The sequence below is a fragment of the Heptranchias perlo genome, chromosome 5 (assembly GCF_035084215.1).
Source record: "Heptranchias perlo isolate sHepPer1 chromosome 5, sHepPer1.hap1, whole genome shotgun sequence".
Lineage (NCBI taxonomy): Eukaryota > Metazoa > Chordata > Chondrichthyes > Hexanchiformes > Hexanchidae > Heptranchias > Heptranchias perlo.
Window position 1 is genome coordinate 60,769,094 of NC_090329.1, and position 13,572 is coordinate 60,782,665.

The 13,572-nt window shown below is 43.3% G+C and overlaps 1 protein-coding gene across 3 annotated transcripts in view; it reads left to right on the plus strand.

The window, feature by feature from the left end:
• ccm2 (CCM2 scaffold protein) overlaps positions 1–13,572 on the plus strand; it is a 98,887-nt gene that overhangs the window by 68,026 nt on the left and 17,289 nt on the right. For all 3 annotated transcript variants that reach the window (XM_067984465.1, XM_067984464.1, XM_067984466.1), the window contains 2 exons: positions 10,453–10,580; positions 12,576–12,711. In XM_067984465.1, the coding sequence (XP_067840566.1) occupies positions 10,453–10,580; positions 12,576–12,711 (264 nt within the window). The remainder of the gene's footprint in view (positions 1–10,452; positions 10,581–12,575; positions 12,712–13,572) is intronic.

The window sequence follows — 13,572 nt, forward strand, 5'->3', positions numbered from 1 at the left end:
GCCAGGGGATACACCCTCTTAGCATCTACCCTGTCAAGCCCCTCTCAGAATCTTATGTTTCAATGAGATCACCTCATTCTTCAATACTCCAGAGAGTATGGGCCAATTCTACTCAACCTCTCCTCATAGGACAGCTCTCTCATCCCCAGAATTAATCTAGTGAACCTTCATTGCACAGCCTCTAAGACAAGTATATCCTTCCTTAAATAAGGAGACCAAAACTGTACGCAGTACTCCAGTTGAGGTGTCACCAAAGCCCTATACAATTGCAGTAAGATTTACTTACTGTTGTACTCCAACCCTCTTGCAGTAAAGGCCAACATGCCATTTGCTTTCCTAATTGCCTATTGTACCTGCATGCTAACCTTTTGTGTCTTATACTAGGATACCCAGGTGTCTCTGGATACCAACATTAATAGTTTCTCACCATTTAAAAAATATTCTGTTTTTCTATTCTTCCTACCAAAGTGAATAACCTCAGTGAGAATATCCCACAATATACTCCATCTGCCACCTTTTTGCCCACTCATTTAACCTGTCTATATTCCTTTGCAGACTCTTTATGTTCTCCTCACAGCTTACTTTTCCACCTAGCTTTGCATCATCAGCAATCTTGTATACATTACTCTCTGTCCCTTCATCCCAAGTCATCAATATAGATGGTAAATAGCTGAGGCCCAAGCACAGATCCTTGTGCTACCCCACTAGTTACAGCCTGCCAACCTGAAAATGACCCGTTTATCCCAATTCTCTTCTGTCTGTTAACCAATCCTCTGTCCATGCCAGTATGTTACCCCCAACCCCATGAGCCCTTATCTTGTGTAACCACCTTTTATGTGGCATCTTATCGGATGTCTTTTGAAAATCCAATTATACTACATCCACTAGCTCCCCTTTATCCTGTTAGTTACATCCTCAAAAAACTCTAATAAATTTGTCACATGATTTCCCTTTCATAAAACCATGTTGACTCTGTCTAATCATTATTATGATGTTCTAAGTGCCCTGTTACCATTTCCTTAACAATGGATTCCAGCTAATGTCAGGCTAATTGGCCTATAGTTCTCTGTTCTCTCCCTCTTCTTGAATAGCGGGCTTACATTTGCTACCTTCCAATCCACTGGGACTGTTCTGGAATCTAGGGAATTTTGGAGGATCATAACCAATGCATCCACTATCTCTGCAGCCACCTCTTTTAGAACCCTGTAGGCCATTGGGTCCAGGGGATTTATCAGCTTTTAGTCCCATTACTTTCTCAAGTACTTTTTCTCTACTGATTACTTTAAGTTTCTCACACTCATTAGCCCCTTGGTTCCCTGCTATTTCTGGTATCCCTGGTACTTCTATTGTGAAGACAGATACAAAAAGGGTGATTTTAAACCCCCAAGAACGGGTGAGTTGGGGACGGGTGGGAGTTGAAAATAGTTGTTTTATGGGTCGCGATCGCAATCCGGCTTTATTTCCGGGTTTAACATCTGTGCGTAAAAGTACAGGCGTACAACTAGGAATGCCAAGTCCAAAAATTTTGCGGTTGCGACCCAAAAAAAACCTCTTCAAATCCACCCCTAACCCACCCGTTCTTGAGGTTTAAAATCACCCCCAAAATATTTGTTTAACGCATCTGCCATTTCCTGATTTTCCCCATTATAATTTCTCTTGTCTCAGCCTCGAGGGGTCCAATGTTTACTTTTGCTGCTACTCTTCCTTTTTAAATACTTGTGGAAAGCTCTTACAATCCGTCTTTATATTTCTTGCTAGTTTACTTTTTATATTCTATTTTCTCCCTTTTTATCAGTTTTTTTGGTTGTCCTTTGCTTTTATTTTTTATTTCTAAATGGAATGTATATTTGTTGAGAATATTGAAATTTCGTTAAATGTTTGCAATTGCTTTTCGACTATCATACCCTTCAATTTCCCAATCTACCTTCGCCAACTCTCCCCTCATACCTATGTAATTGGCTTTGTTTAAGTTTAACTTTAAGACTCTAGTTTCGGACTTAGAATTGCACAGAGTTTGAGTGACATACTATCATATTATGATCACTCTTCCCCAGAGGATCCTTTACTGTGAGATTGCGAATTAACCCTGTCTCATTACACAATACAAGTTCTAAAATAGCCTGTTCCCTGGTTGGTTCAATGATGTACTGCTCTAGGAAACTGTCTCCAATGCATCCCATGAACTAATCATCCAAACTACCTTTGCCAATTTGATTTGCCCAGTCTATATGAAGATTAAAGTCCCCCGTGATTACTGCATTACTTTTGTTGCAAGGTCCTATTTCATTTTCTTTATTCGTTCATGGGATGTGGGCGTCGCTGGCAAGGCAAGCATTTGCTGCCCATCCCTAATTGCCCTTGAGAAGGTGATGGTGAGCCGCTGCCTTGAATCACTGCAGTCCGTGTGGTGAAAGTTCTCCCACAGTGCTGTTAGGAAGGGAGTTCCAGCATTTTGACCCAGCGACGATGAAGGAACGGTGATATATTTCCAAGTCAGGATGGTGTGTGACTTGGAGGGGAACGTGCAGGTGGTATTGTTCCCATGTGCCTGCTGCCTTGTCCTTCTCAGTGGTAGAGGTTGCGGGTATGGGAGGTGCTGTCAAAGAAGTCTTGGCGAGTTGCTGCAGTGCATCCTGTGGATGGTACACAGTGCAGCCACAGTGCGCCGGTGGTGAAGGGAGTGAATGTTTAGGGGGCTGGGTGGGGTGCCAATCAAGCGGGCTGCTTTGTCCTGGATGGTGTTAAGCTTCTTGAGTGTTGGAGCTGCACTCATCCAGGCAAGTGGAGAGTGTTCCATCACACTGCTGACTTGTGCCTTGTAGATGGTGGAAAGGCTTTGGGGCGTCAGGTGAGTCACTCGCCACAGAATACCCAGCCTCTGACCTGCTCTTGTAGCCACAGTATTTATATGGCTGGTCCAGTTAAGTTTCTGGTCAATGGTGACCCCCAGGATGTTGATGGTGGGGGATTTGGCAATTGTAATGCCGTTGAAAGTCGAGGGGAGGTGGTTAAACGCTCTCTTTTTGGAGATGGTCAGTGCCTGACACTTGTCTGGTGCGAATGTTACTTGCCACTTATCAGCCCAAGCCTGGATGTTCAGATCTTGCTGCATGCGGGCACGGACTGCTTCATTATCTGAGGGGTTGCGAATGGAACTGAACACTCTGCAGTCATCAGCGAACATCCCCATTTCTGACCTTGTGATGGAGGGAAGGTCATTGATGAAGCAGCTGAAGATGTTTGGGCCTAGGACACAGTCCTGAGGAACTCCTGCAGCAATGTCCTGGGGCTGAGATGATTGGCCTCCAACAACCACTACCATCTTCCTTTGTGCTAGGTATGACTCCAGCCACTGGAGAGTTTTCCCCCTGATTCCCAATGACTTCAATTTTGCTAGGGCTCCTTGGTGCCACACTCTGTCAAATGCTTCCTTGATGTCAAGGGCAGTCACTCGCACCTCAACTCTTGAATTCATCTCTTTTGTCCATGTTTGGACCAAGGCTATAACGAAGTCTGGAGCCGAGTGGTCCTGGCGGAACCCATACTGAGCATCAGTGAGCAGGTTATTGGTGAGTAAGTGCCGCTTGATAGCATTGTCGACAACACCTTCCATCACTTTGATGATTGAGAGTAGACTGATGGGACAGTAATTGGCTGGATTGGAACTGTCCTGCTTTTTGTGGACAGGACATACCTGAGCAATTTTCCACATTGTCGGGTAGATGCCAGTGTTGTAGCAGTGCTGGAACAGCTTGGCTAGAGGCGCGGCTAGTTCTGGAGCACAAGTCTTCAGCACTACATCCAGGATGTTGGGGCCCATAGCCTTTGCTGTATCCAGTGCACTCAGCCGTTTCTTGATATCACATGGAGTGAATCGAATTGGCTGAAGACTGGCTTCTGTGATGGTGGGGATATCGGGAGGACGCAGAGATGGATCATCCACTCGGCACTTCTGGCTGAAGATGGTTGCAAACGCTTCAGCCTCGTCTTTTGCACTCACGTGCTGAAGTCCACCATCATTGAGGATGGGGATGTTTACAGGGCAGCCTCCTCCCGTTAGTTGTTTAATTGTCCACCACCATTCACGACTGGATGTGGCAGGACTGCAGAGCTTTGATCTGATCCGTTGGTTGTAGAATCGCTTAGCTCTGTCTATAGCATGTTGCTTCCACTGTTTAGCACGCATGTAGTCCTGTGTTGTAGCTTCACCAGGTTGGTACCTCATTTTTAGGTACACTTGGTGCTGCTCCTGGCATGGTCTTCTACACTCCTTGCTGAACCAGGGTTGATCCCCTGGCTTGTTGGTAATGGTAGAGTGAGGAATATGCTGGGCCATGAGGTTACAGATTGTGCTGGAATATAATTCTGCTGCTGCTGATGGCCCAGTGCCTCATGGATGCCCAGTTTTGAGCTGCCAGATCTGTTCTGAATCTTTCCCATTTAGCACGGTGATAGTGCCACACAACACATCGGATGGTGTCCTCAGTGCGAAGACGGGAACTGTGCGGGTCACTCCTACCAATACTGTCACGGACAGATGCATTTGCGACAGGTAGATTGGTGAGGACGAGGTCAAGTAAGTTTTTCCCTCGTGTTGGTTCACTCACCACCTGCTGCAGGCCCAGTCTAGCAGCTTTGTCCTTCAGGACTTGGCCAGTTCGGTCAGTAGTGGTGCTACCGAGCCGCTCTTGGTGATGCACATTGAAGTCCCCCACCCAGAGTACATTCTGTACCCTTACTACCCTCAGTGCTTCCTCCAAGTGGTGCGCAATATGGAGGAGGACTGATTCATCAGCTGAGGGAGGGCGGTAGGTGGTAATCAGCAGGAGGTTTCCTTGCCCATGTTTGACCTGATGCCATGAGATTTCATGGGGTCCAGAGTCAATGTTGAGGACTTCCAGGGCCACTCCCTCCTGACTGTATATCACTGTACCGCCACCTCTGGTGGGTCTGTCCTGCCGGTGGGATGGGACAGGACATACCCAGGGATGGTGATGGAAGAGTCTGGGACGTTGGCTGAGAGGTATGATTCTGAGAGTATGGCTATGCCTGACTGTTGCTTGACTAGTCTGTGGGACAGCTCTCCCAATTTTGGCACGAGTCCCCAGATGTTAGTGAGGAGGACTTTGCATGGTCGACTGGGCTTGGTTTGCCTTTGTCGTGTCCAGTGCCTAGTGGTCCAATGCTGGGTTGTCTATCCGGTTTTATTCTTATGTCTTTTTTTAGCAAGATTTTACAATTGAGTGGCTTGCTAGGCCATTTCAGGGGGCAATTAATCAACCACATTGCTGTGGGTCTGGAGTCACATTTCGGCCAGACAGGGTAAGGATGGCAGGTTTCCTTCCCTAAAGGACATTAGTGAACCAGATGGGTTTTTACGACAATCTGGTAGTTTCCTGGCCATCATTACTGATACTACTATTTTAATTCCAGATTTTATTTAATTGAATTTAAATTCCCCAGCTGCCGTGGCGGGATTTGAACTCATGACTCTGGATTACTAGACCAGTTACATAACCACTATGCTACCGTACCTTTAATACTCTGTCCAACATTATAGCTGCTATTAGAGGGCCTATAAACTACTCCCACCAGTGTTTTATGCCCTTTGTTATTTTTTATTTCCACCCATACTGATTCTACTTCCTGATCTTCCGAACCAAGATCCTTTCTCACCACTGTCCTTATGTCATCCTTTTATTATTAGGGCTGCTCTTCTTCGCCCCCCCCCCCCCCACCCTTGCCCTTTCCATTCTGCCTGTCTTTTCTAAATGTATGTATCCTGGAGTATTTAGTTCCCAATCTTGGTCACTTTGCAACCTTGTCTCTGTAATGGCTATTAGATCAAACCCATTTATCTCTCTTTGTGGAACTAATTAATTTATCTTGTTACAAATGCTCCATGCATTCAGATAAAGAGCCTTTAATTTTGACTCTCTACCATTTTTTCCTGCTTTGACTTTACTTGTTGCTCTATTATTGGTAAACACTCTGTCCTTTCCTGCCACACTGCTTATCTTTACCCAAATCACTACACTGCTCTGTTGCCTTGATGTTTCTGATTAGATTTCTAAATTTCCCACCTCCCTCCTTCCCCCCCCCCCCCCCCCCCCCCCCCCCACCGCCTTTTTAGTTTATGGCCCTAGCTATTCAATTCGCCAGGACACTGGTCCCAGCCCAGTTTAAGTGGAGCCTGTCCCAATGGAACAGCTCCCTCTTTCCTCATTACTGGTGACAGTGCCCCATGAATCAAAACCTGTCTCTCTCACCACTCTTTGAGCCAAGCGTATAACTCTATCTATTTGTCCCTATACCAATTTGCATGTGCCTCAGGTAGTAATCCAGAGATTATTACCTTTTGAGGTTCTGCTTTTTAATTTAGACTGTGGCTTCTCAAACTGTTTCAGCAGAACCCCCTTAGTTCTGCCTATGTTGGTTCCTACGTGGACCACAACAACTGGATCCTCCCCCACATGCTCCAAGTTCTTTTGCAGCTGCAAGGAGATGTCCTTAACCCTGGTACTGGGCAGGCAACATAGCCTTTGGGACTCGGTCGTGGCTGGTAGAGAATAGTTCCTATCCCCCTGACTATAATATCCTCTCCCACATTCCTTTTTACTCTTCTCCCCCCCCCCCCCCCCCCCCCCCCAAACTTGAATGGCCCCCTGTACCACAGTGCTGTGGTGAGTTTGCCCAACCTCCCTGCAGTATTTGCTCTCATCCACACAGGTAGCAAGTTTCTTGGACAAGCTCAAGGGCTGAGGCTCCTCCATCATTAGATCCTGGGTCCCCATACCGGCCTGACCTGCAGTCACACCCTCCTGTCCCTGACCACTGAACGAATCTAAACTACTACCTAATCTAAGGGGTGTGACTGCCTTCCTGGATCAAAGTGTCCAGGTAGCACTCCTCCTCCCGGATGCATCGTAATGTCTGCAGCTCTGACTTCAGTTTAACAACTGTAAGCTAAGTTCCTTGAGCTGCAGATACTTCGTGCAGATGTGGTTGCCGGGGATCATGCTGGTCTCCACAAACTCCCACATGCTGCACTTACCACACGCCACCTGCCCTGCCATCGCTTGTCGAACCAGAATTATTTATTTACTTTTAGTTTTTAATTTCTCGCTATTCGTTTTATTAACTAATTAATTTATGTAGTTTAAGTTATTGATTTAAGCTCTTCGTTAAACCCCTGCCCTAACTTAGAGAGAAAAAAAAACAGTAATACTCACCAACCAATCACCCACCTGCTGTCCTGTGATGCCACTCTCAATTTCTGCCTGTCGTGAGTTTACTCCAACTGTGTAAGCCACGTGCTGCCGCTTTGTTGCCTCCTAGTCTCGCTCTACTCTCGGGCCTCCTGCCGCCGCTGCTTTATTGCTTCCTGCATATGAATATGTATTCAGTAAAGCAGGATAGGTTTGGGATAGATGAAGTGATCGCATTGGATCTGGATAAGTGGGCTGAATTTATTTTCTCATTCCTACAATTAGACACAGGTTTTGAACACTACAAGTTTGCCTTGCATGAATGGAAAATAAACATACAGCCATTAAAATTAAATACAGATCAGCATACTATCTTCAGCCAGTAAAATTTCTCTGATTGCATCCTTCCCTTTTCCAAAGCAAATACTGGACACCAGTCCTGATTAGACTTATTTTAAGATGGTGGCAATGCTGCACAGTTTAACACGTTTATTAGTATGGAACAAGAACTTGTTTGAATCATGTTTAAAATCGCTTCACTGATATTGCTACAGAATTTTGAAGTATGATGGGGTTGTAAGTATAAGGTGTCAGCTGCGCCTCACTGGGTAGCCCTCTCGCCTGAGTCAAGGTTGTGGGTTCAAGTCCCCCTCCAGAGACTTGAGCGCACAATCCAGGCTGACACTCCAGTGCAGTACTGAGGGAGTGTTGCACTGTCGGAGGTGCAGTCTTTCAGATGCGTCATTAAACCAAGGCTCCATCTGCCGTCTCGTTGTAAAAGATCCCACAGTATTTTTCAAAGAAAAGGGGAGTTCTCCCGGTGTCCTGGCCAATATTTATCCCTCAACCAACATCACTTTTTATTTTAAAAAAAGCACAGATTACTGGACATTATCACATTGCTGTTTGTGGAACATTTGTTGTGTGCAAATTGGTTGCCCTGTTTCCTACATTGCAATAGTGACTACACTTCAAAAGTATTGCATTGGCTGTAAAGCACTTTGGGGCATCCTGAGGTTGTGAAAGGCGCTATATAAATGCAAATCTTCCTTGTTGTTTTTCGCACTTCCAGTAACACAGGAATGAAAAAGTGGGCATTCAAAACCATCCAGGTCCTGTTTCAGGATTCAGTTTGATCACTTCATTTTTCTACCTATTACTCTCTAGTCCAGACTTGTAATCTGAGTCAATACTGATTTGTAATTTGCACTCTTAAATTGGAAACCAATGTCAAAAAGTTACTCCTTGTGTTTAACTTATGGCATGTTCGACTTCTATTTTCTGGCTCTTTGTTTTGTGTAAGATATGTTCCATGTCATTAATTTCTGTTTATGAAACTGAGTTATGTTCACCTGCTATAAAGTAGGATGCCTGTACCTCCACACAAGTTTAGTTACTTCACATCAATCTCATTGTGTGAGACTGATTCCACAATTCCAGTATAAACATGGTGTCAAATTAGCTCCTGTTTGCCACTATAAGCATTTGTATTGGAACTATAGCATCACTGCAAAGCAATTTAAAGTGCTGTAAATCTGGAGACTGAACTCAACCTGGCAGTGAAGTGAAATTGCGTTCTGTTGTCCACTTGGACCTAGATTCCAGATTTACACTAGTTTCTTCAGTATGAAGAAAATAGCTTTTCACCTGCAGTGGCAGATGCAACCTAAACATTGACCTCCCACTTGTATATACATTGGACAGTACAATCAGACTTTAGCGATGAATTAATGTGGCTGCTGCTTAATTATTGCCATTAAAGTCAGTTTACTAGGAGCTAATGTGGTTCCAAAAGCTGGAAAAAGTTAGCCAGGAGAAACTGAACATGACATAGATTTTACCTTTCCACCAGTTCTTCCCCTCGCCCCAGCCTGATTGAAGGACAATGTAAAAGATGTTCTTATTAAAACGGTTGAAGCTCTTTTGCTTCCTTCATATTGGTGAAGCTGCCCACCACATAAGAGTTTGCCAACTGGAATTGGTGCCTTCAAATGCTTAGCCACAGCTCTGAGCATAGACAAAATTAAACCTTATTTATTTTAAGTATAGTAACCACAAATAAGATATCTAAATCATCAAAGGGAGGTTACAGCAGTGAATTGGATTGCATCCCATGTGCTGCTGTGATCAACTGGACTCAGTTATTTTTGTTGGAACCGGAAAGGAGGTATCGCTTGACTGATTTTGAATAATGGTGATGGTTTCCAACCATGTAGGGATTTCTCATTGCACTTCAAAAAGTACTTTGGCTGTAAAGCGCTTTGGGACGTCCAGAGATTGTAAAAGGTGCTATAGAAATGCAAGTTCTTTTTCTATTTTGGGTCTAATGTAAACTAGTTAATTAAATTTGTCTAAACCAACCAGCACAGTTCTTTTTGTGACAGCTGTAATGGTGCCTATGACCTTCATATCTAAATCATCTTATGTCTCTTGGAGGGGAGTGAGGCTACTTACATCTCAACTAATTCACTTCTGGTTAGCATTTGACCCTACCTCCCTAGGCAACTACATTAGAAGTGACTAGGAGAAATAGTTTAAGAAAAATTCAGATTTTTCAGTTGGAGTTTGGAGGGTGCTGGGGGTTGGGGGGGCTGGGGGCGGCTGCTGGAGATAGATAATGAAATGAACCACAATTCAATAGCTTCATTAGGCAGGAAGGGGAAACATGATCTCCCAAAATGAACAGGGTACAGCAGCCTTATGGTACTGGACTCGCAACTCAGAGGTAGAGTTCAAATTTCGCCATGGCAACCTGTGAAATTAAATTCAATAAATTGGCAATTTATGGGCTGGCAGATTGTCATAATGTCCTTTTAGCAAAGGGATCTTCCACTCCTATCGGGTCTGGCCCACTTTGATTCCAGTTCTATACTGTGGTCAACTCTTGACCTTGGGGCAATTATGGATGGGCAATGAAAGTGGCCAACTACATCCCAAGAACACAAAAAAAAGCTTTGAGCCACCAAGAACACTGACCTGTCCCATTTGTGCAGCAAGGCATTAGTAACTAAATTAAGACTTTTTTTAAAAAAAACAACTGCATTGTAACATGGCTTGCTTCCTGGTGGAAATTGCCTTTTTTGCAGAATGCTATATATAACATTGTCTGTAGTGAAATCTTGAAGAATCTTAAGAAATCAGAGCCATTTTAAGCAATATTTACTATTTTAACAAATGTCAGTCTAACAACATAGACCTCGCAAAACTGCAAGAGTATTATCAAATGTTTGTGCTTTGCTTTCAGCCAGTGATCCCGGGAATTCAACCAGTCAGAGCACTGAAGGTTCCACTAAAATACAGATGTCATTGTCAGAAAGTGGAGCTGGAACCATGGAAGCATGCAGTCTGGTGGTGGTTGTTGTAGAGAACAAAGTAAGAAATATGCTAGTTCAGATTGAGTTGGAACTAAGGATGAGATGTGACACTTGTGATGTGACATATGATAATTGAGGTAGTTGTAATACCATGCTCTGTTCAAAGGATTTAGCTGTCACAATTTCTGACCCCAGTGGTCAGGTAACTCCTAATCTTGTTTCCTGGCCAATAACTCGATGTAATATGCGCTTAAGTTAGAGGCTGACATTCTCCTCATTCAACCACCATGTACAAGTAGGCATTGCCATCCTCCCACAGGAGGGGGCAAATATCTGAACAAGGTTTATTTTTTTTTTAAATTGCAGCATTCCCTCTTCACACCCCTCAATTGTATAAAAGGCCACATTCTGACCCACAGCCTTGGTTTTTCTCCCATTCTAAGACTTAAATGTGCTTGACTTAAAAAAAAATGTAACTTATTGGTATTTACTTCATTGTAAATCCTAATGTGACTTGTAGCAGCATGTTTTAGTAATCTTTTAAGTAACCAGTTTTAGTTCATTATTTTTGAAAAATCTTGGATGAAGTTTCATCTTTCCTTGATTAGAGACCATTTGCCTTGGCCCATCTATCCATCTCCACCATTTGGCCTTAATGTCCTTAAAAAAAAAAGGAAGCGGCTCTCGCTCCTGAGCTTTCCTGTCAATCGCTCGGTGGCCTGGGAAAGTTGTTTCTGGGACCTTGCTGAATGCAAATTGATCGACAAAATAAGTGACTGAACTCCAAAAGTAATTCATTGGCTGTAAAGCGCTGGGGGGCTTGAAGACATGAAAAGTGCTAAATAAATGCATGTTTGTTCTTCCCCGTCTTCTGCTGCTAAGTCATAACTTTTGCAGTGTTGCCGCATGGAATAACCTCACGTTCATTAAACATTTCGCATTGGACCTAGCAACTGCATAGATTAATGTCTAACAGCTGTCCTGTCAGCTGGTATTAAAGCTCCATTTTAGGAGTGTCCATCCTCCCTGATTTTAACTACTTCAGTATGCTCCTATAGGTTGTGGAGAATGTGGAATGAGGGAAGATTCTTTTCACATACTGTAGATGTGTAGCCTTGATGGAGGGAGGGAAACGACACAAGTTGTTGATCTTTATTTTCCTTTTGGGCCCATAGCCCCCATAATTGTGTGTGTGTCCCCGTCCGTCTGTCTGTCCCCCCAGGTCGATATGTCATGGAGGTGGACAATCAACTTCAGGAGCAACTTCCTGAAGACATCTGTAATCATCAATTGGGAGATTATTGGCTGACGAATGAAGTTATAATTGTGTGTACCCAATAAACTAAGGGTTGTAAACCATATTAAGCACTTTGCTGCTAACTCTGAGAAAACTGTGCTGGTTAAGTATTTGAGTTTCATCTGCTTCAGACCATGCAGCATATATTTCCCCCATTAATGTAAGTTTTGTAAAATTAATTTGCTTAAACACTTGTATCTAGCCCACTGTGCCTAAACACTAGCCTTTCATCTGTGGGTATGGGTTCACATCCAGCCCAGTGATGGGATGCAAGACTGGGCTGTAGGGTTCTTTGTGAAATGAATTTGGGCAAGCTCAATCCAGCTTCTAGTAGTAAAGGCAGAGTAGAGGAGTTTTACCCTACATCTTGCAGTGGTGCTTCTGGGAGCATTCAGTGTTGACACTTGGTGCCTGAAATGGGAGGAGTTCCATTTCCCAGCATTAACATCCCTCACCTTGATGAGTACAAACTTTTTTTTTATAAGTTCAAATTCTTGAGCTGACAAAAATGTAAATGACCTTCCTGAGACTGAAGTCTGCAAAATTTCCCCCTGTTGCCTGGTCCTAGCTTTTTGGATATTTAAAATATGAATGTTTCTCTACAACCCAAGATTCTTCTAAGTATGGCATAAAGAATAAGTCTGCATTGTGTTGCATGAAATGTAATTTTCTATCCTTTATTGTTCACAATTTTAATTGAGACAGAAAAGAATTACTTGAATATATCCATTCATTCATAATTTTCTTTTCCTCTAGGCAGCTGCAGAAGAACTCTGTTCCCTCCTTAGTCAAGTCTTCCAAGTTGTTTACACAGAGTCCACAATAGACTTTTTGGATAGAGCAATATTTGATGGTGCTTCTACCCCAACTAAGCACATGTCCATATACAGTGGTAGGTGTTAATTATAAATTAACCTTTAATTGCATTGTTTTGTAACACAATACTTTAGCAATAAGTTCAATTTTATTACAATTTCAGGTTGCTATTGAATTTTATTAAATATGTTTAAAATTCTGCATACCTGTATGGGCTTTCAGCTCTAACTGCATTTATCCACTCTTAGCTTTTTGAAATGTCCAAATATCAGTGTATTGAGCATCAAATTCTGAGCATGCACTTATTTCAAATATCTGAACTTGGTCCTATTGCACAGATATGCAATGCCAGGTTCTGGTTTTGGTGGCTGGATGAAGAGAATTCAATTGGGGAGTTGGATTTAAATATTGGACTCATTTATTATTGGGGAACGGTAGGGAAGGAAAAGGATTTACAAAAAAAAGCAAAGACTAGGCCCATCCTTGAGACAGTGCAACCTCACATGCCAACCATTAGTAATGCTAACTCCTGGGAAGGAAGTAAAACTCTTGGAAATGCCTCCCCAAAATGAAGGGAGTTTGAATTGAGACCATGGTTAACAATGATGTATCGCTTGACATTTACTTTCTCCCCACTCTGACATTTATTTTTGCTTATCTGTTTGGCCTCCAGCAATATTGTGCAAGCACCGGCCTTTCATTTCACTTTTAAATAAAAACAATACTTTTTGGGGAAAGATAGTGCAAAGTCTAAAGTGCTTGCCCTTCTCAAAAAAAATACTGAGAATGAATTCCTAGCTGAGAAGAGGCATTTCTAGTATCTTGATGGAAAACGAAGCCTCCTCCTACCCCACGTCAAGTCCTAGCCAGTACTAAATGTTTGTTTCAGAATTGGGATTGGTCTCCAGGACAGGGAAGAATGCTGATCCTTACTGAG